At 54.8% G+C, this 24170-nt stretch overlaps 2 protein-coding genes across 5 annotated transcripts in view; one reads left to right on the top strand and one right to left on the bottom strand.

The window, feature by feature from the left end:
* Positions 1 to 18003, top strand: part of LAMB3 (laminin subunit beta 3) — a 36645-nt gene extending 18642 nt beyond the window's left edge. For all 3 annotated transcript variants that reach the window (XM_036342382.1, XM_036342385.1, XM_036342384.1), the window contains 15 exons: positions 902 to 1022; positions 1928 to 2116; positions 3235 to 3390; positions 3726 to 3922; positions 4373 to 4484; positions 5215 to 5593; positions 6834 to 6994; positions 7109 to 7329; positions 7637 to 7834; positions 8168 to 8312; positions 11511 to 11718; positions 12133 to 12274; positions 12631 to 12807; positions 14556 to 14709; positions 17477 to 18003. In XM_036342382.1, the coding sequence (XP_036198275.1) occupies positions 902 to 1022; positions 1928 to 2116; positions 3235 to 3390; positions 3726 to 3922; positions 4373 to 4484; positions 5215 to 5593; positions 6834 to 6994; positions 7109 to 7329; positions 7637 to 7834; positions 8168 to 8312; positions 11511 to 11718; positions 12133 to 12274; positions 12631 to 12807; positions 14556 to 14709; positions 17477 to 17613 (2697 nt within the window). In that variant the 3' untranslated portion in view covers positions 17614 to 18003. The remainder of the gene's footprint in view (positions 1 to 901; positions 1023 to 1927; positions 2117 to 3234; positions 3391 to 3725; positions 3923 to 4372; positions 4485 to 5214; positions 5594 to 6833; positions 6995 to 7108; positions 7330 to 7636; positions 7835 to 8167; positions 8313 to 11510; positions 11719 to 12132; positions 12275 to 12630; positions 12808 to 14555; positions 14710 to 17476) is intronic.
* Positions 18004 to 19124: 1121 nt separating this feature from the next.
* The window catches only part of CAMK1G (calcium/calmodulin dependent protein kinase IG), a 30409-nt gene continuing 25363 nt past the window's right edge, over positions 19125 to 24170 (bottom strand). For both annotated transcript variants that reach the window (XM_036342387.1, XM_036342386.1), the window contains exons 9-13: positions 23531 to 23609; positions 21796 to 21883; positions 21142 to 21563; positions 20147 to 20261; positions 19125 to 19995 (exon numbers count right to left, since the gene is read on the bottom strand). In XM_036342387.1, the coding sequence (XP_036198280.1) occupies positions 20171 to 20261; positions 21142 to 21563; positions 21796 to 21883; positions 23531 to 23609 (680 nt within the window). In that variant the 3' untranslated portion in view covers positions 19125 to 19995; positions 20147 to 20170. The remainder of the gene's footprint in view (positions 19996 to 20146; positions 20262 to 21141; positions 21564 to 21795; positions 21884 to 23530; positions 23610 to 24170) is intronic.

The following is a 24170-nucleotide window of genomic DNA, read 5'->3' as shown; positions in this document are numbered from 1 at the left end:
ATGGGATTGCCAACATGGGGAATACGGCATGCTGTGGGCTGGAGCTCAGGGAGAGGGCTCGCCTAGCCCCAGTGGTTTGCAAATCTGGCTGTACAAGGAAATCGCCACTCTAAAAAGTACTGATGCTTGGCCTTTGTCCCTGAGATTCTGATTGAATTGGGCCTGTTGTTGGTATTTTTTTAAAAAAACCTCCCCATATAATTCTGGAGCACATTCAGGGTTGAAATCCATGGAACTGGAGGGGTCAGAGAGGGCTGTGAAGGATGTGCCTTTGGAGCTAGCAGGGTTTCGTGGGTGCACGGGGAGAGAAAGGTATTCCAGGCAGAAAGGAGAACATCAGTAAAAGCCAAAAGGTGAGGGAATAAGGGCTTGTGGAGGGTGCCACTCCGGAGCTCAGCTTGGCTATGCTGTCAGGAGGGAGTGATGAGAATGGAATAAACATACAGGTCCTTGAATGCCAGGCTGGGGGTGTTGGGCTGAATTTGGAAGACAATTAGCACATAATAGCTATTCTATTTTTATACCTTAATGAGTCTAGTAACGATTCATCATGCGGTCCATTAGCCAAACAACCTCAGTCATAGATTGTTGTAATAGAAAGCTCTACAGGGCCCACAAACTTCTCGAATCACAGTTTACCAGTGAGGGTGTCTGGGTAACTTTCGGGTGCTGCTTTGGACTGGGCATCACGGGGGTGTCCAGGTGCAAGGAATGGGTTTGCAGAAGCCCAGCTAGAGGAGCAGAGCACACACACACACGCACACACAGGCACCCCGGAGGAGCTGGGGTCTGAGCTGGACCCTGAGTGGTGGACCTAGGAGAAGGTCAGAGGGAAAGGGCAGGTCCATCCTGGGCCATTCCTTTGAGAATCCTTCCTGATGACTGACGGCCCCTCTCCTAGGTCCATGATGCCTGTGTCTGCCAGCACAACACTGCCGGCTCCAATTGTGAGCGCTGCGCGCCCTTCTACAACAACCGGCCCTGGAGACCTGCGGATGATCAGGACCCCCATGAATGCCAAAGTATGACTGAGTGGGGTTCTAGCCCCTCGGGCCTCAGGGACCTTTCCTGGGACACAGAGAGGATGGAGTCTTTATTATTTAAATTTAGTCTTAATTGCGCCCCTGCAATTTAAGGTCTCCTCTCTCTGTGGGGATGGAGAGAGTATTTGGGTTGCAACTTCCCTGTGCTCCCCCCTCCTTCTCCTCAGCCAGGCTTGGAGAGATCCTTGCTCTCTGGCCTCTTCATTTGCCCTCTCCTGTGTAGGATGTGACTGGGTTCCTGCTTCAGCTGGTCCCCTAGACCAGCGGTTCTCAACCTGTGGGTCGCGACCTCTTTGGCAGTCGAACGACCCTTTCACAGGGGTCGCCAAGACCATCCTGCATATCAGATATTTACATTACGATTCATAACAGTAGCAACATTACAGTTATGAAGTAGCAACAAAAATAATTTTATGGTTGGGTCACAACACGAGGAACTGTATGTAAAGGGCCAGAAGGTTGAGAACCACTGCCCTAGACTCTAAGGCCTAGAGTCAGGGCCTTTCCCTGCATAACTGAGGGGATGGAATAGGAGTCCCCAGTCCAGGAAGAGGCAGTGACTCAGCAGGAGACCCATGGTGGCAATGGGGGAGGGTTGGGATGGACTATTTGAGGAACTCTCTCTTTGGCCCAACACAGGCATGATTCTTGGGTGAGTCCCCGCGCTGGGAGTCAGGAGGCCTGAGTTCTCCCTCTGTTCTGCTTTGTGACTGACCATATAACCTTAAATAAATTACACAAATTTCCCTGGGCCTCAGCGTCCTCATTTCCCAGACCTGAGCATGTTGTCGAGTTGTGAGAGATGCCAATGAGGTAGCAGGGGATGTGCTCTGCAGATGGCGAAGGCGCTGGCCCACCATCAGCCCTGGGAACTCCTTTTTCAGGGTGTGACTGCAACGGCCACTCAGAGACGTGTCACTTCGACCCAGCCGTGTTCACCTCCAGCCAGGGGGCGCACGGAGGGGTGTGTGACAACTGCCGGGACCACACCGAGGGCAAGAACTGCGAGCGGTGCCAGCTCCATTACTTCCGGAACCGGCGCCCCGGTGCCCCCATTGAGGAGACCTGCATCCGTGAGTAGGGGCTCCCCGGGGAACCGTCTGTCCACGATGCCCCATCTGTGCCGGACACAATAGAGCCCATGTCCCTGGGACACACAAACCCACGGGAAGACTTGGTTGTGGGTCAGGATTGTGGGCCATTGTTTTAACTTAGCTGTGCACTTGCTTCTAAGCAAGTGACCTGGACCACTAGTCAGTTGGTCAATCAATCATATGTAATCCTTATTTGGGGCCTAGGAGAGAAAAAAGTAAATATCAGATACAGTCCCTGCTGTCGAGAAGCACATATACGGTTTGGTAATAGAAATCATACACACAGGAAAAGGAAGGGCACAGCCCTTTGTCTTTGTATAGGTCACTGCCTTTACAGGCTATAAGGTGGTTTGCTCCATATTTTTCCATTTCCCCCAAACACTGAGAATTCCTCCACGGCAGGGATTATATCTTGTATCCTCGGGACCTCGCACAATGACAAGCAAATAACTGAGGCTCAAAGAATGTTTAGTGAATAAAGAAATGAATGGCATGTAATGGAATGAATGCCCAGGGTGACTTGACTCGGCCACGGGTCCAGGGGTTCATCCGGGAGAGAGCAGGCTGGACGGAAGCCATCCGACTCAGGCCGGGCAGGGAGTCTGTGTTCTGAAAGGCACGCAAGAGGTCTCGGTGTGGTGGTGGGTCACTTCCTGTTGATATTACTTATTTATGGAGAGAGAAAAACTTGAGTTTGACTTCTGTTTCCAGCACTTTCTTGCTGTGTGACCTGAGTACATTGTTTACCATCAGTGAGCCTCAGTTTCCTCCATCTGCACAGTAGGGATGCTCATAACCTTTCATGGTTGTCATGAGGATGACCTAGGGCAGCATGCCAGAGTGCCTGGCTCAGTGCTTGGTGCATAGTAGGTGTTCAGTAAATAATGTGACAGAACGTGTATAGTGCATAACACCTGCCCAGCCCTGGTCCCTGTGACATGACTCATTTATTCCTCAAAAGAAGCCTATGAGGAAACAGGCACAGAGGGTTTAAATAGCTCTACTAAGGTTTTCACCAGGAAGCCTGGCTCCTACAATGGGCTCATCACTCTCTGCTCTTCCTTATTCCTCCTGTGGTGGCCGCTTTTGTCTCTCAGCCTGTGAGTGTGACCCGGACGGGGCAGTGCCGGGGGCTCCCTGCGACCCAGTGACCGGGCAGTGCGTGTGCAAGGAGCATGTGCAGGGGGAGCGCTGCGACCTGTGCAAGCCGGGCTTTACAGGACTCACCTACACCAACCCGCAGGGCTGCCACCGTGAGTAGGGGGCCCAGCCTGGCATGGCCTGGGGCAGGCTGCATGGAGCCACCAGATCCATGACTTAACCTGCTCACTGTGCTATGCCTTCCAGCAGGTGGCAGCACAGGTCCAGGTTGGAAGGTGGGACTGAGTCAACCAGTGGGAGGCAGGGCGGGCAGCCCATTGGGAAGCTGCTGGGACTGGTGGGAACCCGCCTTCTGAGTCAGCCAGGTTATCTGGAGGGATCAGCCCTGCCTGCTTCTTCTCCAGGCTGGGCCCCTCCTACTGCCTGTTCTCTGGGGGTGAGCTTTTGGTGGGCTGACCCCCGAGCTCAGCAGCCTTCCCTCCTGCAGGCTGTGACTGCAGCATCCTGGGGTCCCGACGGGACATGCCATGTGAAGAGGAGAGCGGGCGCTGCCTGTGCCTGCCCCATGTGGTGGGCACCAAATGTGACCAGTGCGCTCCCTACCACTGGAAGCTGGCCAGTGGCCGGGGCTGTGAGCCGTGTGCCTGCGACCCAAACAACTCCCTCAGCCCCCAGTGTAACCCGGTATGTGGTGGGGGTGATCCCGTGGGCACCCGGACAGGAGAGGGGACCCATCCACCAACACGTCCATATCCCCTCCCACTGCCCTTCTGGGCCTTTCCAGAGGCAGGCTGGGCTGCTCTGTCACCAGCGCCTTTGAGAGGCCACCCACTCTTAGTGAGCTTTGGCTCTGGAAGCTTCTATAATTAGTTTCCATCCCCAGAGTCCTCACTGACGTCAGTGCCCAGGCTGTCCAGGTGTGTGACTGCCCTAACTCTCACGATTGAGCAGTGAGCTCCCTCTGTGGCTGGGAGCATTGGCATTGCCCATGCGCCACCCCTTCTGCAGGGCCATCCTGGGCTGAGACTGAAGAGCTTGTCTCTGAGTGGAAGCCCTTGTGTGGGGCCACACCAGGGGGTTCTCCGAGGCTGGGGTTCCAGGGAGGCTCCCTCATGGTCTCCCCCCTCCCCACAGTTCACAGGGCAGTGCCCCTGTCGGGAAGGGTTTGGTGGCCTGATGTGCAACGCTGCAGCCATCCGCCAGTGTCCCGACCAGACCTACGGCGACGCGGCCGGCGGATGCCGAGGTTCGTGCCCGCGGAGCAGGGGGACGTGGACGCTGTGGTGGGATGAGCACATGGGTGGGCCCGTGGTGGGGGCACGTGGTCTGGGATCTGGGAGGATGCCATGTGCTTCATGTGGTGGGCCCTGGCGGCCCTGGGAGAGCTCAGACTCCCTACTGCTCCAGCAGCCGGCTTGGCTTCCCAGCCCTGGGCCAGGGACATGGGGTCCTCCCTGCGTCCCCATGACAGGAGGGTGCTTTGCTCCCCACCTCCCTGAGCAAGCATTTCTCAGCGCCATCTCCAGGGCTGCAGCGGGGAGGGGCGATGCTTGGTCCCTCTTCATAGGTGGAGACAGTGAATCCTGAGGGAAAGGACTACTTTGCTCAGAAAGTTCATTTGACAAGTGGCCACACTCACTCAGCCTTACTGAGTGACAAGGACAAATCACCCCCCTCTGCAGGCCTCAGTCTTCTCCTTTGGGGAAGGGGCACTCGGTACCTAACCTCTCTGGGCCTCAGTTGCCTCATCTGAGCTGTCGTGGAGCGGCTGTGAAGGTTAAGCGAGTTCCTGTGTGTGTGGTGACTTTGAACAGTGCCTGGGACGTAGTAGGTGCTAAGACAGTGCTGGCTTTGGTTGCTGGCGTCACCATGTTTTTATTCTGGTCTCTTATTCTGAGTCAGAAAGACCTCCTCTTCAGACTCTCCCTACTAGACCCCTCTGTCTCCCTGACCCCGGCCTCCTTCTTCCTCCCCAGCCTGTGACTGTGACTTCCGGGGGACGGAGGGCCCAGGCTGTGACAAGGCCTCGGGCCGCTGCCTCTGCCGCCCTGGCTTGACCGGGCCCCGCTGTGACCAGTGCCAGCGAGGCTACTGTGACCGCTACCCGCTGTGTGTGGCCTGCCATCCCTGCTTCCAGACCTATGACGCCGACCTCCAGGAGCAGGCCCGGCGCCTCCACGGCCTCCGCAATGCCACCGCCAGCCTGTGGCCCGGGCCCGGCCTGGAGGACCCCCGCCTGGCCTCCCGGATCCTGGATGCAAAGACCAAGATAGAGCAGATCCAGGCGATTCTTGGCAGCGCCCCGGCCACCGAGCGGGAGGTGGCCGAGGTGGCCACTGCCATCTCCTCTCTCAGGTAATCCTCTCCCTGCCAGGCCCTGAGAAGAATTAGGCCACAGGGCCTCACACCGGGGCGCCCCAGTCTTTCATCACGTGGGGAGAGCCCTTTGTCGTTTACAAAGCATTTCCACAGACTCTCTCTTTTAACTGTCACAACGGCCCGTGTGGTTGGTGTGATGAGTGTCATCACTTCCATTTTTCAGGTGAGGAAACAAGCCCAGGTAGATGAGGTGACAGAGCCCTGCGGCCACGGGGGAACTCTGAGCCCAGGCCCGAGCCCGAGCCGGGTTCTTTCCAGTGCCGGGCCTGCCTGGGAGAGGGACTCAGCTCTGGATTAGTCACCCGGCGGGCGGAGGGCATCCGAGAGGCAGGGGATCTAAGAATAACTTGTCTTTTTCTTTGGAATGGGAGCGGTCCCACCCACACCCCTCCTACCAGCAGAGGCGCCTTCTTAGTGAGATTTAGCTCTGGAAGCTTCTATAATTAGTTTCCATTCCCAGAGCCCTCACGGACGTCAGGGCCCAGAGCTGTCCAGGTGTGTGACTGACCTAACTCACAATTGAGCAGCAAGTCCCGAGGCGTTTGGTAGGCACGGACAGGCAGTCCGTGGATGGGCGGCCCAGACCTGAGCACAGCCTGGAGGTGGAGCATGCGAGGCTTGGAGAGAGGCCTATCTCTGAAAGCTCTATGGCTTGGGTCTGGGCAGGTGATCCCCTTCAGGTGCAGCCAGCCAGCGGGCAGCAGCTGAGGGAGCTCAGTGGGCAAAGTGTGGCTACCGAGGAGAGCCTCAGTTACTTACACAGGTGGTGGCTGAGGTCAACCTGTAGGGACCCCAGGAGGAGGGTCAGGGTGCCCCTTAAGGGAGCCAGCTGTGGGCAGGTGCAGGGGAGTTGGGAATGTCAGGGTCACAATCAAGGTGCAGAGGAGTCAGGAATGTCAGGGTCACAGTGAAGGTGCAGGGGAGTCGGAGATGTCGGAGTCACAGTCAAGGTGCAGGGGAGTCGGGGATGTCGGGGGCACGGTAGTCACGGAAGGAGAGGTTTTCCTGAACCTGCCTGCAGAGGGAGGGAGGGAGGTTAGGCTGCCCTCCCAGCCTTTGCCCAGCAGAATCCTCAGCCTGTGGCATCTATGTCCCATTACCGTTGCTGAAGGCCTCTCTGTCCTTCCTGACTTGGTAGCAGTTTCTCAAAAAGGAGGACTATTTCTGGGGAGTCAACCCCTCCTGTATGTCAGTGCATACTTCTCTCACATCTCAGGCGGACCCTGCAGGACCTGCAGCCCGCTCTGCCCCTGGAGGAGGAGACCTTGTCCCTCCCCGGAGACCTGGAGACTCTGGACAGAAGCTTCAATCACCTCCTCGTTCTGTACCAGAATAAGAGGGAGCAGTTTGAAAAGATCAGCGGTGCCGACCCTTCAGGTGAGGAGGGGGAGCTTAGCCCCGTGCACAACCACACCACACCTCGCCTCCTGATCCTCCATCTCCAGACCTCCTGGCCCAGGGTGACTCAGTTTCCCTCTCCTCTTCCCACAGGAGCCTTCCGGATGCTGACCGAAGCCTACCAGCGGTCATCCCAGGCCACCCAGCAGGTCTCCGACAGCTCCCACCGGTTGCTCCAAGTCAGGGAGAGCCGGAGAGAGGCCGAGAAGCTGGAGCAGCAGGCGGGAGGCGACGGAGGAGTTGGGGGTCCCCAGCTCGCAGCCCTGAAGCTAGAGATGGCTTCCTTGCCTGATCTGACGCCCACCATCAACAAGGTGAGGCGAGGCATGGCATGGAGCCCCACTTCCCAGATGCCCGGTCCCAGCTTGTCACACACCCCAGCTTGTCACACACCCCAGCTTGTCACACACCAACTACTTGTATGCATTTCCTGTTAGGGCAGTGTGAATCTACCCCACTCCCCCTCCCATCCTGACCCTTGGCCCCTCACGGTGTGCTCAACGGTTGCCAAGGAAACAGATTTCTGGTGCCCAGTTGCCATGGAGATGTCTGGCTCTTTGTGTGGGATGGGAGTGGTTGTTGAGGAGCCTTGGGTACCTCTGATGGCCCCTCTCTGCACAGCTCTGCGGGGGCTCCAGGCAGACACCTTGCACCCCAGGAGCGTGCCCTGGTGAGCTCTGTCCCCGAGACAACGGCACAGCCTGCGGCTCCCACTGCAGAGGCACCCTCCCCAAGGCCGGTGGGGCCTTCCAGACAGCGGGGCAGGTGGCCGCGCAGCTACGGGGCTTCAACGCCCAGCTCCAGCAGACCAGACAGATGGTAGGTGCGACCAAGGTGAGGTGGGCACCCGAAGGAGGAGGCAGAGAGGACACAGTTCCCTGGAGAGGTCAATTCCCATTTTACAGACCAGAGATGTCCCCTGACTTGCCCCGGGCCCCACAGCAAGTCAGAAGTAGACTTTGGTGCCAATGTTTTGGGCTTTTTTTTTAAAAAAAATCTGACTCCACATCACTTTTCTCTGGGACCAAACTGAGTTAGTTACAAATGTTTCCCAGGCAGATCTTGGGTAGCGGGTGTCCTCAGAACCCTGGGGTCTGCGGGGAGGCCCTCCTGGGGTTCTGGTGATCGCTGACCTGTAGCGCGTGTCTGCAGATCAGGGCGGCCGAGGAGGCCGCCTCGCAGGTGCAGTCAGATGCTCAGCGCCTGGAGACCCAGGTGAGCACCAGCCGCTCCCAGATAGAGGAAGACGTCAGGCGCACTCGGCTCCTCATCCAGCAGGTCCGGGACTTCCTCTCAGGTGAGCCTGGCCTTTGCCCACCTCTGGGCTGATGTTTCCACTCCTACTGTCCTGGCAGGACAGCCAGCCACCTCCTTCCCTTGCCTCCAGGCCACCTGGGCCAGGCTCTGTCACTCCCCTGGCTGGCTGCTCCCACCTCCCTTCCTGCTCCCTCAGGTCCGTCCTCAACAAAAACAGCCAAAAACAACTTTAAAAAATGTGTGTGTGGGATGCCACTCATGCCTAAAATCCTCCCCTGGCTTCCCCTTGTTCTTGCGATAAACTCCCAGCTCCTTATCGTGGCCTCTGCTCACCTCCGGGGTAGGCGGCCCTGTGTCTTCCTGCTTTGCTCACTGATGACCTTGAACAGGCCAGGCTCCTGCCTGTCTGGAGACTTTTGCTTGGTCTTTCTCTGCTTGGCGTGCTCTCTCCAAGGCTGCGCATTCTTGCCCTCCAGGTCTCAGCTTAAATATCATCTCCCTTGCAGGGGGAGGGGGAGGGCTTCCATGACTGTCCTACCTGGTCCACCCCTCCTTCCCACTCCCCTTTGGCATCTGACCTTCATCACGTTGCTCTGAGCCTGTGTTCTAGAATCCATTCTTCCAGGAGGGAATTGTCTCCCCTAAACTCCAAAAGGCAGGGATGGCTGTCTGTCTTGTTCTCTGTGTCACTGGCACCTAGGATAAGGCCAGACACCCAACGCTGGTTGAATGAATACATGAACCAGAGCCCCTCTCACGCCTCCCGGGGAGCACAAAGTTCCCTGGACAGGATGCAGGAACCTGGTGACTTTGGGCAAGTCGCTCTTCGCTTTGCCTCATCTTTTGCTTCTGCAAACTGGGATGGTAGTATTTCACAGGTGTATTCCGGGGATCGAGTCACTGATGTAAAATGTGTTTTGAAAAATTAAAGGTGCCTCAGGAATATGAGTTGATATTAGATTTCTGGTCCCCGCCAGGGAATTTGCTTGGCTGGGAGCCTCGTTAAAAGGAGCTGAATGGCTTGGTGTGACGACAGTGGTTCTTCTTGCTACTATTGAACTGCCTTTGCTCCAAACAGGTGGAAGCCCCTCCTGAGAGTTGATAGCCGGTCAGAGAGGGGCAGAAAGGATCCCTTGAGGTCCCCTGGCTTCTCTGGGGTCATGTTGGAGCCGCCCTCCCAGGGAGCCCCAGTGGGGAGAGAATTACCTGGGGATGCAGGGAGATGGTGCCCAACAAATGTGGACAAAGGGGCAGGGCAAAGTTTGGGGCTCAGACTCAGACCAAGTCTGTCCTCAGGGTGCAAGGCTCCCATGAACAGCAGGGAGTTGCGGGCTTGGGGGGCCACTTTTGTCCTCTCAGTTATACTTGTGTCTCAGGTCAAGTCCTATTACAGAGCCAGGGGCAGAGAGAAGGAGGGACCCAGGACAGTTCTCAGTCTCCATGGCAGGGTCTGGTCTCCGGAGTCCTGGTGCTGGCACTCAGGGTCACAGCGTGGGGGCGGAGACCTTGGGGAAGCCGGGGTGTCGCCTTTCCTGGCTCTTCAAATGGAACTGACAAAACATTAGTTCAGGTTTACTGAGTTCTTACTAAGTGCCCCGCATTGTCCTAAGTCAGTGGTTCTCAACCTTGGCTGCACCTTAGAATCACCTGGGAATCTTTTTAAAGTCCTGATTTCTGGGCCGCATCCTCCGGAAATTCTGTTTCTTTGTTACTAATGTTGTGGCCCCACCCCATAACAAAGAAACAGAATTTCCGCAGGATGCGGCCCAGAAATCAGGATTTTAAAAAGATTCCCCAGTGATCTAATGTGCAGCCAAGGTTGGGAAACCACTGTTCTAAGTGCTTCTCATGTATTACATCATTCCGTCCCCACCGCCTTTGCAGATGAGGGAGGCTAAGTAACTTGCCTATGGGCATCCAGCTTGGAGGGAGTGCAGAGGACTCATCTTATTCTGTAGTTCACACAGACACACGAGCATGAGCACACACACACAAGCATGAGCGCGCACACATATTAGTACATACACACACACACACACACACACACACACACTTGCCTCCTTGCCTTTGCTAATGTTTTTCCTCTCCCTGGATAGTCTTCCCTGCCCCGCCTCTCCTTACTTGCTGATTCCTACTCATCCTCTAGGAACTCTCCAGGTATCTTACTCTCTAGGAAGCCTATCCCGGACCCTTTAGATTGGGTCCTAGGGCCCCAGAGGAGTTCAAGTTCAGGGCAAACCATCTGGGTAGGTGGGCTCCCCGTTCCCTTCACTACTTCATCAATAGCAGTGGAATCTGTAAAAAGTGAACAGGGAGAGATGTGGAGGAGATGCTCTCTCTGGGCTTCTGAGCTTAATCTCTGATCCAGAGATGGTTTGTAAAATTCTTGCTACTTGATTGTGTCATTTCATCCCTTCAGGTTGAGGATGGTTATTCCCATTTCACAGATCAGGAAACTGAGCTGAGAGAGGCCATTTGCCTTGCCCCAGGTGGCTCCACTAGCAGTTGCAGTCATTCAGTCACTCTGCAAACACTGAGTGTCTCTACGTGCCGGGCACTCTGCTAGGGGCTGGGGATAGAGCTGTGGATGAAACAGACCCTGCCCTCATGGAGCTCAGGTTCTAGTAGGAAAAGAGACAGAAAACCAGATAAATGAGCTACGTGTTGGCATGTGGGTGGTGATAAAGCAGGGAAAGATAAGCAGAGAAGGAAGGTAAGAGGGGTCAGTGTAGGGTGGAGGTTGTGATCTGAGATTGGATGGCCAGGGTTGGCCTCTCTGAGAAGGTGACCTTTGAGCAAAGACCTGATCATTTTCATCTGCCTTTGCCAAAAGGAGCATTCTGGTCTGAGGGGGGGCACGCGGAAGGGGTCGTATTGCCAAGGGAGCAGTTCCAGTTCCTGGCCGCCCTCCCCAATTTAGGGCTGATTATGTTTGTGCTCCAGCATTGTGCAGGACCAGCTGTCTGGCACCGCCTCCTTCTCCCCAGCCTGCCGTTTCCTGTGCCACCAGACACTCAGTTGTCACAGCTGTGCTGACAGTCATCTTCCCACACCCGGAAACCCTCAGAGAATGGGCCGCTGAGTGTGCCTGAGAGGGGGCAGCAGGGCCTTGGGGCATCAGGCGAGATGCCACAGTGGTGCCCCCCCCCCCCACCCGGGTGCCGCTCAGCCCAGAGAGGCCTCTGACCTTGGGGGAGGCGGCGGGGCTCTCCCAGTCTGACCGCCGGCTGTCTTCTAGACCCAGACACCGACGCAGCCACCATCCAGGAGGTCAGCGAGGCGGTGCTGGCCCTGTGGCTGCCCACAGACTCGGCCACGGTCCTGCGGAAGATGAATGAGATCCAAGCCATCGCAGCCAGGCTCCCCAACGTGGACCTGGTGCTGTCCCAGACCAAGCAGGACATTGCCCGGGCCCGCAGGCTCCAGGCCGAGGCCGAGCAGGCCAGGTAGGGCCCTGGGCCTGAACTCCTTTTCCCTGCCCAGCATTGGGCTGGTGTCCTGCTCCCCAAGTCTGTTGCTGGAAGTGAAAGAAGAAGCTCTCCGAGTCAGAGGGGTGCAGGGGGGCTGGGAGACAGGAGGGGGTGCTCACTGTGGTGGGGAATGGTGATGTGAGACTCAGTGGAACTTTACTCAAGGTGACCCTTGCCTTTCACATGGGAAACCGTGCCCACAGGGTGTCTCTGACATAACCTCCCATTCATCATGTCTGCTGGGTGGGGGCCTGGCATGGAAAAGCTACTGAGTTAGTTCTCCCTTGTCTTGGCTGAGAAGAACATTCTCTTGGACTGGTGAGTAGGTGGAACCACTCGCCTCTTCATTCCTGCCCACCCATTCTCTCCCTTCTGCCCTGTCGGCCCCAGGAGCCGGGCGCACGCAGTGGAGGGCCAGGTGGAGGACGTGGTGGGGAACCTGCGCCAGGGCAGCGTGGCGCTGCAGGAAGCACAGGACACTATGCAGGGCACCAGCCGCTCCCTTCAGCTCATCCAGGACAGGGTTGCTGAGGTGAGGTATCACGGCCTCCTTCCCTCAGTTTGGGAATGAGCAAACAGATTCAGGCACAAGGCATAGAAGATGCCAGAAAGTGACCTGGATGGGAACCGAGCCGGGGCCCCGAAGACGGAGGGTTGTAGCCTTGAACCTGGCCTTAGGCCTTGGAGCCAGGCGCAGAAAGGAGTGGGGTCACTGAGCTGGAGAAGGGGGAGGCCGGGAGGCCCTGGACAGGCCGGGGATTGGGAGGGGGCGGTAGGGATGTTCTGGTTGGAGAAAGCTGTAGCTGCCTGGTGCGGTGGAGAGAGGAGGGGTCAAGACCACTGCCTGTGAGGCCCACCACAGAAACAGGTCTCCCTCTTTCCACAAAGGTCCAGCAGGTGCTGGGGCCAGCGGAAAGGCTGGTGACGAGCATGACGGAGCAGCTGGGTGGCTTCCAAGCACGGATGGAGGAGCTCCGCCGCCAGGCCAGGCAGCAGCGGGCACAGGCAGCCCAGGCTCAGCAGCTTGCGGAGGGCGCCAGCCAGCAGGCCCTGAGTGCCCAGGAGGTACCGAGAGGCCACAGTGGCCTGAGGAAGCACAGCGGTTGGCGGGGGAGGTGGAGGGGGGGGCTCAAGAGCAGGAGAGGGCCCTTTATAGGAGATACTTGTACACATTGTAGGACAAGGGGCTCAAGAGCAAGTAGAATGACAGTTATTCTAGAATAACCAGAAGGGGCTTCAGGATTCACCCAAAACTGGCCAGACATCTGAATTCTACTTCTGGCTGCCTGGTCGTAGCTGACTCAGACATGTTGGATACGATCTAGTCCAGGGGTGGGCAAACATTTTTACTCGAGGGCCACAATGGGTTCTTAAACTGGACCGGAGGGCCAGAACAAAAGCATGGATGGAGTGTTTGTGTGAACTAATATAAATTCAAAGTAAACATCATTACATAAAAGGGTATGGTCTTTTTTTTTTTAGTTTTATTCATTTCAAACGGGCCGGATCTGGCCCACGGGCCGTAGTTTGCCCACGGCTGATCTAGTCCAATCCTTCTCCTTTTGCAGATAAAATGGTAATTTTGTCCAAAGCAAAGCTCATCTACAAATCAGGTGTCTTTTCTTTTTTTAATTCTTTATTGTTGAAAGTATTCCATATGTCCTTTCCCCCCCATTGACCTCCTCCAGCCCCCCACCTCCACCCCAGGCCTTCAGCACCCTACTGTCTGTGTCCATCGGTTATGCATATATGTGTGGAGAATGGCTACAGTGTTTGGACAGGTTCAAGCCTCGGACTAATGAGAGGGCACAGTCCTCTCATGGTCACGTGCAAGTCCCAGCTTGGAGGGCAGAGCCCTCCCAGCACAATTATGGTCAATAGCTATAGTTGTAAGCTTGAACCTATGGTCTGAACACGTGACCCCACGTGCCTGAGTGATGTAGGGTTGATAGAGTTCAGGTGCATGTAGTTGAGTAGGATCGAAACCCACGAGAATGCTGTAAACATCTTGACCATGCCCTTACTTTGCCTGGTGGCATCTGCTATGAAATAAAGACACGGCTTGTAGTCCGTGGCGCTGTCTCTCCATCCGGGAGCGCATCCCACCCAGACTCAGCTTTTTCTCTTGTCAGTCTTTTCTCCATCCTTCATCGCCCCCTCTCAGGGTCACTGAACCTGGCTGAGGTGGCGAGGCACATAAGGCGCCCTGGGGCTGAGCATGCCATGCCCATGCCGGCTCACCACATATATGCATCCAAAGTCTTTGGCTGATGACCTTCCACCCACCCACCCTCCCCTGCCTTCCCTCTGAGATTCTGCACTCTTTCCATGCACAAAGCAAGTCTCTTGACACCCGATCCAGAGCTTGTCTCTGTCATGGCTGCCCAGCCCGGACACACTCTTGACTTAGCCTAACTTGAGAGCTTCCTCTCTCTCTCTCTGGCCAGTATTAGACGAGAGAAGATCAAAGAGCTATTCTCAATGTTGTCAGTGTACCAGGGATGTTAGTACTTAGTCTTGGTACAATGGCCAAGCTGTCAAATACTGCTAAGGGACAACGATATGCCCGACACTGTACTGGAGGTGAGTGGGAAATGACCGGGACTATAGATGAAGGGAGGGACATGCAGAAGAAGTTTAAGATCGTTTATGGCCTAGATTGTTTTTTTTAATAGGCAAAACCAATCCACTGGGGATATTAGGTGGTGCTGTATCCCTCGGTGTTGATTTGGGTGACATCACGTGCTCTAGCCAAAGGTCTTTTGGACTTTGGATGATGATGATGGTGACAGAGACTGTTCTACCTTTTTCAGGGATTTGAGAGAATAAAGAGGAAATATGCGGAGCTGAAGGAACGGTTGGGTCAGGGCCCTGCTCTGGGGGAGCAGGGCAGCCGCATCCTGAAAGTCAAGACGGACGCAGAGGAGCTGTTTGGGGAAACCATGAAGATGATGGACAGGATAAGAGGTGAGGGCTGGTCCCACCCCAGGGCTTCTGAGGCTCAGTCTTGTTGGAGCTCTCAGTGCTAAGGGAGCAGGGCCATTCTCAAGTTCCTGAGCCTACAGTAAGTATGGGCCACAACAGTGGGGCTGTGGGGAATGTAGATGTTCACACAGTGTGGCCTGTTTTCAAGCAGCTTGCAATCCAGATGTAACCGTTTTTCCTATTATTCACCAGGTGCATGGCACTGTATTTAATAGCATAAGGGAGTCTATGACAGGATCCCAAATAATAAGAGGTCTGGGGATTCAGAGGCTAAACAGTGTCAGAGAAATGTTCAGTAAGGGATGTTCAGAGAAGATAAGATTAGACATGGGCCTGAAAGATGTATACACATGGGAGAGACTGTGAGGAAGGAAGGGATCTCAAGACAGGGTGGGCGGGAAGGATGAGGCATGTTCTGAAGATGGGGCAGGAGCACCCAGCAGGAGAGGAGGGCCGATGAGGCTCAGGGTGGGATGGAGAAAAGTAGCAGGGTCTGTGCACCTGGCCTCCATGCCAGGATGGAGGCAGACTCAGCCCTGGAGGCTGCAGGGGACCTTTCAAGGATTTCAAATACGGCAGAGGCGTAATGAAAGGAGCTTCCGAAAGGGTTCTGAGTGTCTCAGAAAGGAGGACTGGGATTTCCAGGGACCAGGCTTTGTCTGTAATATGTGATGGTGATGGGGTCGCTGCACTGGTGTGCCAGCGCACACCTCAAACAGTTTCTCTGAATTTCAGAGAAACAGACAAAAATCTGTCTGGCTAACCAGGTGGATTCTATGGAGAAGGTTGGGCTGTTGGGTCAATGTGATCAGCCGGATCTTAGGCTGAGGTGAGAGGAATTGACCTTGATGGAGGGAGCCAGGGGCTGGGTCAGTGGGTGTGTGGTCTTGTCCATTGATGTTTCATAGGAAGATAAAGAATATGCTAATCAAATCTGTGTACAACAGGTAGTTAATACACTAGATAGGAGAACCAGTATTTTAGGAAATCTCAGACGTCTAAAAGGATGGACTGAAACACTATGAAATTAAATAAGGAGAAAAGTTATCTTCCCCTCTGGCCTCATTTGGGCCTAAACCCACAAGCACAGCACAGGTGAGGCCTGGCTTCTCAGTGGCTAATGTAGTGAAAACACTCTATTAACCAGTAAGTGACAAGCAAGTGTGAGTTGTTACTCACCTGAAAATGACTTGAGTGTTGAGTAGCTGTAACCTTGATATAAGTCAGCCATGCATTGTTACTGGCAAAGAGCGAATACATAAAAACCAGCCAAAATAAATACTGGCTCAGGGATGATATTAAAAATATTTAGAAACTATGTAAGTGTGTCATGCACTTACCAGTCAGAAAAAGCTCAGGTTGTAGCCTTGGGACAGCCGTTTAGCTGCTTGCAGGGATTTACCTTTAATTACAAGATTATAGGATGATCATGCATAGGGGCCCTAAGGATGGGGACTGGGAATAGGACAGCAGCTGTTAAAATTTCAATATTTTATCAGCCCATAGGCCCACATGAGTGCTCCCCAGCTGAATGTCGGCCCAGGAACAGCCTTGTCACACTCTGCTGATAGGATCTTACCTGGAGGTGGTGTTCAGTGGTGGCTGCTACACCTTCAGAAAGGATAGTGACAAACCAAACATCAGGGGGAAAGTGACCAGGGTTCGGAGGTAGAGAAGGGCTCTATGATACATCAAATGAGGAATGGATGAAGGAATTAAGGAGGTTTAATCTAGAGAAGATGAGTCTCAGACATTTGAAGGACTGCAGTGTGGGAGGCAGAGCAAATATATCCCTATACCCCCCAGGAGATAGACCTGGGATGATGGGTATAAGCAAGAAGTGATCAGATTCTGGCTTCATGACTAGTCTTTTTTAATGTTTTAAAAATATATTTTTATTGACTTCAGAGAGGAAGGGAGAGGGAGAGAGAGACAGAAACATCAATGATGAGAGAGAATCATTGATCGGCTGCCTCCTGCACGCCCCCTATGGGGGATCGAGCCTGCAACCTGGGCATGTGCCCTTGACTGGAATCAAACCCGGGACCTTTTAGTCTGCAGGCCGATGCTCTATCCACTGAGCCAAACCAGCTAGGGCGATTAGTCTTTTGTTAAACAACTAGAGGTGCCTAACGTTGGAGCCTAGGGAGGCAGTGCACTCCCTCTCTATTCCTGGAAAAGTCCAGCTGCCGCCGGGTCTCGGCTCTCATGAATGTGGTAGAGGGTCTCCTGCCTAGGGTGACAGGAGAGGTAGGCCAGACTAGGCCACTTTGGAGTCCTTCAGATCCTCCATGCACAGTCTGGTGGTGGTGTGCAGAATGGACTGCAGGGAGAGGACTAGATTTATCTGGAGTGGCATTCTGGGGAGAAATTCTGCTCACTCGGCCAGCTCGTCACCATGGGGCCCAGTTGAGGATCATTGGTGGGATGGTAGCTCTCTGGGTCCAATCGCAGCAGGTGCTAATCTTGGCACCAGTGGCCTCTCTCATTAGTCTGGGACAACAGAGGGAGCCTGGGGCAGAGGAGAAGGGTAGGGGCCATGGGATAAGTGGGGCAGGGGCTTCCTGGGTCTGGCCTCTGCCATGTTTGTTTCTCCAGCAGTGGGCTATTGTTGGAGGGGCATGGAGCTCCCCAGAGGTGATTCCTCCTGCAGGTGCTGCCTCTAGGTGGGTGGGAGAAGGAAGGGTTGGGAGTCTTTGGGGGTCTCCCCAGCCCCACCTCCTCCCCTTGCTGTTCCATCTGCCCTCAGTCATGGAGTCGGAGCTGCTGCAGGGGAGCCAGGCCATCATGCTTCGCTCGGCGGACCTGACGGGGCTGGAGAAGCACGTGGAGCAGATCCGCGACCACATCAATGAGCGGGTGCTCTACTACGCCACCTGCAAATGATGCTCCAGCTGCCAGCCCGGGCCCCACGCATCTGCCCTCTTTTTTTTTGGTGGGGGGAGCAGACTGGTTTGGAATGCTTTCCAGCTCCTTTTATGTAGCTGAAAGCACCGCCTGGACCACCCCTGGTGTGCAGCTAATGTTACTCTGGGCCGCCGCTGAGGCTGAGCGGATGGACAGCCACATGTGAGGGACAGGAATGGCAGAGATGAGCCATACCTTTGTGACCAGGAGCTCTCAAATGGAGGGAGCTAGGCTGGGAAGTATCCTCGCTCTTCATTCTCCATTGAGGCTGAACCCTGGACCAACACAGAAACTTAACCCAAATGATGTACACGTGAAAAGGCCCAATAAAATCTTTGGAAAGGAGCCTGGAGGTTCAAAGAAGGAAAATAGTCTGTTTCCCATAAAGTGACGCTTTATCACATGTGTCTGCCTTCCCAGGCCTGGTGGTGTAGGAGGTGTCAGCTGCCCCACGCTGCTCCTCCAGCTTGCTCATCACCCAACCATAGGGGGACCCAGCCCCTTTGTGCCAGGGCCTGGCAGATTCCATTCTCTAGAGACCCAAGGAGCCGTTTCATCTTTAAACAATGACCTGATTTCATGTTTATAGATGAGGAATAGAAATCCAGAGAAGGGAAACAAGGTGTCCAAATTCACAGGGCTTCTAGAAGCAGCACTACGACCAGAACCTCTGTGTTTTGGGATCTCAAAGAGAAGTTGTAATGGACGTATTTGTGTGTGTGTGTGTGTGTGTGTGTGTGTGTATGGGGCGTGGATATGGAAATGGCCTGAGGGTTTGTGTGCTGCCATAGCCCAGGCACTGGGCTAGACATTTATCTATAGGAACATCTTGATTGTTATTAGGCGTATTATTTATTGACACTGGGCAGGACACATGGTCTGCACTATTTCATGATGTAGGTGGCGCTGTTGTTCTCATCTGACAAATGAGGAAACCAAGGTGACACAGAGGGTTCCATCACTTCCCCAGGGTCATGGATGTGGCAGGGCAGGGCTGGGCCTCAACTTCATGCTCTTCTCATACAGCCATTAGGAGCATGGAGGCTGCAGCTGGACCACCTGGGTTCCAAGGGGTCCTTGTGAGGAATCAGTGGGTCAGTATGTTAACTCCCATCGCCAAGTGCCTGGCACACCGCGTGCTCCCAGTCCATGTTTGCTAGGTCCTTCCTGGCCTCAACCTCTCCATGCACTTTCCTCTCCACACATGCTCACAAGTCCCCAAGCTGCTTCTGACTTTAGAAGAACCCCATGAGCCTGCCCCGCATGGCTCAGTGATTGAGGGTCCAACTATGGACCAGGAGGTCATGGTTTGATGCCCGGTCAGGGCACAAGGCTGGATTGTGGGCTCCATCCCCAGTAGAGGGCATGCAGGAGGCAGCAGATCAATGATTCTCTCTCATCATTGATGTTTCTATCTCTCTCCCTCTCCCTTCCTCTCTGAAGTCAATAAAAATATTTTTTTTTTAAAAAAAGAACCAAAGGAAGCCTCATAGAGAAAAATATGTCCATTTTATTGAGCACAACACTGAGCATGAAGCCGAAAGGGGGTTGGATGGCAAGAAAAGTGGGGAGCGATAAGAACGCCTGACTCTCAGGGAGAGAGAAGGGAGCAGGGGCAGAGTTAGACTTACTGGCTGCCATGAAAACAGTCAACTTCCAGTTTTTACTTAATTGGGTGTGTGTGCGGAGGGCGTCTGGCCAGGATATTGCTCCTTACAGTACTTAGTCATGGTTTTCTTCCTGTATCATCTTGGAGGGTGTGGCATTGCCTTTGGACTGGGGCGGGGTAGGCTGGGGGTCTCGGCACAGTGAGGAGCCAATCCTGGAGTTAGAAATTCCCTGGAGAGCGCACAGGCAGACCGCCCAGCTGCCCGTCAGTCATGCGGATGGGATGGGCAGGCGACTACACTGGTGAGCCCATCCTGGCCACAGGGATGGAGGCCTGAGAGGCAGGAGCGAGTGAGTGCTGAGTGGGGAGTCTGGGTAGATGCTCCTTATGGCTTTGCTCTGAGGGTGACACAGCCTGGCCAGCCTGTTAAGCTTTTCAAGACAAACAACACAGACCTGGGCAAGAGCTACCTATGCACACTGCACAGAGCCACGGCACGTGGGGAGCGGGGCACAGAGCAGCAGGCCAGGGCGGCCTGGAAGCCGGCGGGTGCCGTTCCTCCTGCCCACAGCTTCAGAGGCCTTCTCGCCCGGAGGCTCATGCCTGGGCCTGCGGTGAGGGGCTGCCCCAGGCGGAAGCAGTTGGCTGCTTCTGACCAGAAATTGCTCCTGCCACGCCTTGCCCCGCTTGCTCCCCTCCTGCTGCAGAGTAGACCCAGGTTCGGAAGGGCAGAGAAGAGTTGGCCATCTCTCCTGCAGAGGAAAGGGTGCAGGGTGGAGTGGGGGTGCCCTGCTGCCACCCCCCAGACCCCATTATTCAGACTCTGGGATGGGGCTTTCCTCCTGGGATAGAAGCTCCCCCACCAGGCTCCCCGCCCAGCCCTCCTGCCTCTAGTCCCCTCACCTGAAAGCTGCAGTGACACAGGGATCACATAATGTGACAGACTCCAGTCTGCCCCGCCCGGCAGTGGGAGCTGCCGCTGGCTTTGACCGGCACCAGGACCTCGGACTTGAAGTTCCTGGAGAGGAAGTGGGGCAGCAGGCTATGATGTCATTGATGCGGGAAGAAGAGCCCAGATAGTTTTCAGTGCCTGTGGCATCCACTCAGCCCTTCCTTAGGCCAAGCATTTCAAACTCTCGGCCCGCATGCCTCCTTTATTTGGCCTGTGTTAGCCTTTGAGTTTGACATGCTTGCTCTCGGCGGTTCAGAAAGTACAAGCACTTGCGAAAAAGACAAATGACAAGCAAGCCCCCTTCCTCCCCCCAAAACACCGAGGCCCTAGAAACTCAAGGAATGTAATGCTCATTCATTCACATACACCCAGGTTTCTGCAGGCATTTATAATTCCTGTTGCTTCACCAAACTTTTATAGTGCCTCTGTGAGGCAGGCTGAGCAGGTAAATATAATTCAATGAACCCATTTTACAGATGAGCAAAATAGAGGCTGAGACATTGATTTGTTAATGGCCACACAGCTAGTGGGTGGGAAGGACAGCATTTCCCTTGACCCCTGATCCAGAGCTCTTCCCACCCTATGGAGCTGCCTTGAGTGGGAGAGATCCTTTCGTCAATTTATTTTAGCTTGTTGCCTGAGTTCTTTCAGACCCAGGCTGAGTAGGGCAAGACCTGTGTCTTTGGGTGAAAATATATACTTTTTGCCTGGCTGGTGTGGCTCAGTGGTTGAGCATTGACCCAGGAACCAAGAGGTCACCTGTTGGATACCCTGCAAGGGCACATGTCCGGTTGGTTTGCAGGCTCAACTCCCAGTAGGGGGCGTGCAGGAAGCAGCCGGTCAATGATGTTTCTCTCTCATCGATGTTTGTATCTCTCTATCCCTCTCCCTTCCTCTCTCTCTAAGCACCAATAAAACCATATTTAAAGAAAAATAAAACACGTACTTTTTGTTGGCCTTTTTGAAGAGTGAGGGCTCAGAGCAGTAGGAGGACTTCCCTTTGCTCCCGATGCTCAAGCAGGTGGCACAGCAGCCACAGGGCCCCACCGCCAGGGGCCCGTGCTGCATGGGCACCAGGCTGCTGCTGATGCGGAGGGAGCCGTTGATCAGGCAGTTGAGGGACCTGCCACCAGGAGCTGTGGGCCGGAGGCTGTGCTGGCAGGGCAGCCGGGTCAGGGCCGGGAGGGCCACGCTCTGGTCCAGGGCGGGGGCTGCAATAATGGTGATCTCAGGGGAGCTGGGTCTCGAAGCTTCTGAGGCTTTCGTGACGGGAGGCCTGTTCTCCATCTCGGGGCGGACGCCGGGACTGTGCAGGTTCATGTGCAGCTTCCTCATGTGGTGCACCACGGTGGCGGCGTTGAAGGCTTGCTAAGGAGACAAGACCGGCCTTGGCCATCTCCCGTCTCGGAGGGCCACAGGGCTCACTTTCCCTCTGCCCTGTGGCCTCTTGAAACCAAAATGCCCACTTCTCAGTTCAGAGAGGGTCCAGGGAGTGCCAGTATCTGCTAGGAACCCTCAAGGAAAGCCCTCCACTGGCTCTGCCCCAGCCCAGCCTCCAGGGGCCCAGAGCAGCCTGTGGCCTCCTGGGCGGACCACTTACCCTCCACTTGCTCTTGGCAAAGTTCTTCTGGATCTGAAGGCTGACTGATGGGTAGATGTCCCGGTGGAGGGCCGTGTTCCCGTTAATCCTGTGGATGCAGAGGGGATACCTGGATAGTGGACGCCTAAGGGAACTCAGCCAGGAGACTGTGCATGTAGGTCCAGGTTAAACCAAGAGGAGTCCAAGGAGAGGGTGGCCCACAGCAGGGAAGGCTGGAATCTGAGCTCCTCTGTCCCCTGGGAAAGTCTGCAGGGGTCTGTGCTTTGGCAAAACCAAAACTTGCTTTCGATGGAGTAGGATCAGCAAACTCCGGTGTGTAGGTCAAATCTACCTATTGCCGCTTTTGTAAAAAAAGCCTTACTGGGACATGGACATGTCCCTTCATTCAAGGATGGGCTATGGCTGCTTCTGTGCTATTAAGGCAGATTGACGAGCTGCCACAGAGGTGGCATGGCCAGCAAAGCCTAAACTATTCGCTATCTGGCTTTTTATATAAAAAGTTTACTGACCCCTGGATCAGAGGCACTTGGGTTGTCACTATCCATTAGCTCAAAAGTTTGCTCAGAACCCACTCCCTGCTGGAAACCTTCCCCAGTGAGGCCACCCAATATAGGCGGCCCTTTTCCTGTGCCCTCAGCCTCTATTCATGCATCTCTCAGTGGTCCTCAGACACTTGCCATGTGCACAGTCCTTGCTGGGTACTAAGCAACCCAGCGAAGGAACAGACGTGGTCCTGATCCCTGGGGGCTCGCTTCACGCCAGGGACCGAGGAACCATGGCTTCAGGGAAGGGCTGAGACCACTCTGGATCCTGAAGGGTGCTACATGCAAGGCCAGAGGCAGCACCTTCCAGGTGGGGAAAATGGTCCAGTGGTCGGCAAACTGCGGCTCGCGAGCCACATGTGGCTCTTTGGCCCCTTGAGTGGGGCTCTTCCACAAAATACTACATGCGGGTGTGCATGTACAGTGCGATTGAAACTTCGTGGCCCATGCGCAGAAGTCGGTATTTTGCAGAAGAGCCACACTCAAGGGGCCAAAGAGCCGCATGTGGCTCGCAAGCTGCAGTTTGCCGGCCACTGGTATAACCCAAGGTGCAATTCGGAAAGAGCTTGCTATATGGGGCTGGGGAAGGCAGGGGCAGAAGTATAGCTCATAGGCCTTTCCGGAACAGAGAAGGCGTGTTGGGAATCCTGGGAAGTAAAGTGGGAGGTCAGGCCAGATTAGGGAAAACCTGGAAAGACAAAGGAACCTGGGATTGCTGTGGTAGGAAACAGGGAGCTGTTGTAAATTCTTGAGCAGGGGTGTAGCAAGAAGAAAAGGGGGTGTTCCAAGATGTTATTGACCTCCTTCATGAACTGTGATCGTTCTCAGATCACCTCATATGGAACAGGTTTTGACCGCAGAGTAGAGTTCAATGATGCTCTGAGGGATAGACAGAGCTGCCTCTTGGGTAACTAGGGCTGAGTGTTGCCCTCCCAGTGCTGACACAGAGCCTAGCTGCTGCCCTTGGCACTTGACTAGATGGCCCAGCTGCCACCCTGGGGTCTGAGCCCACTTAATGAAATGCTGTGTGCGTCTCTGGCTGGACCCGATGAACACGCCTGTGCTCCCCGGATGCCACAACAGTGGACAGCTCAGGGCAAGCAGACTCCAGGGACACACTCCATGTGGACCGGTCAGCGTGGAATCTGGGGAGCCACGGGTTAGAGATTGAGCCCACCCCAGTCCTCACTCACCAGGGATGCCTCAGGGCCTTCTCACAGGTGTACCGCTCACTCGGGTCTTTCTCCAGCAAGTGGCAAATGAAGTCCTTGGCTAAGAGGAGCAATCAAAGACACAGCGGCTAAGGAGCAGGTTTCATGACTGATGGAAATTCACTTCCGGCTGGTGGGTGGCAGTGAATGCATCTTTTAGCTAATCTTCCAAAGAGGCAATTTTAAGAGTCTTAAAAAGAGATTTAAAAAAAAAAAAATTCCAAACCACCTAACAACAACCCACCATAAAGCACCAAAGAGAGGCTCTACTCAGCCTCACCCACGTAGCAGTGTACGTCCGCCTCTCGTCACGAGGCCCCAGCGTGTGTATTTACACCATTCAGGGGCCCGCACCCACACGTGGGCATGCATGTGAGCGCTGGCTTTTCCCAGCTCTGATCTCTACGTAATGGGTCCAACAACATGCAATGATAGCCTTTCACACACAGGGACATGGCACGGCCTTGGTCTCGGTGTGTAAAAGGCAAAACTTGGCCTTGGTTTTGCCAGTCCTGCTGGAAGACTCTCCTGGCTGTGCCCCCTGCCCCCTCACATGGACCACCTCCCTGCTTTTCCCAGGCCAACTGTGGTTCTGTCTCCGGGGAAAGTGAAAGCATGAACC

This window comes from Myotis myotis, unplaced genomic scaffold (genome assembly GCF_014108235.1).
Source record: "Myotis myotis isolate mMyoMyo1 unplaced genomic scaffold, mMyoMyo1.p scaffold_m19_p_18, whole genome shotgun sequence".
NCBI classification, from domain to species: Eukaryota; Metazoa; Chordata; class Mammalia; order Chiroptera; family Vespertilionidae; genus Myotis; species Myotis myotis.
Note: the sequence above shows the minus strand (reverse complement) of the source record. Positions and strands in the feature narration are given on the sequence as shown.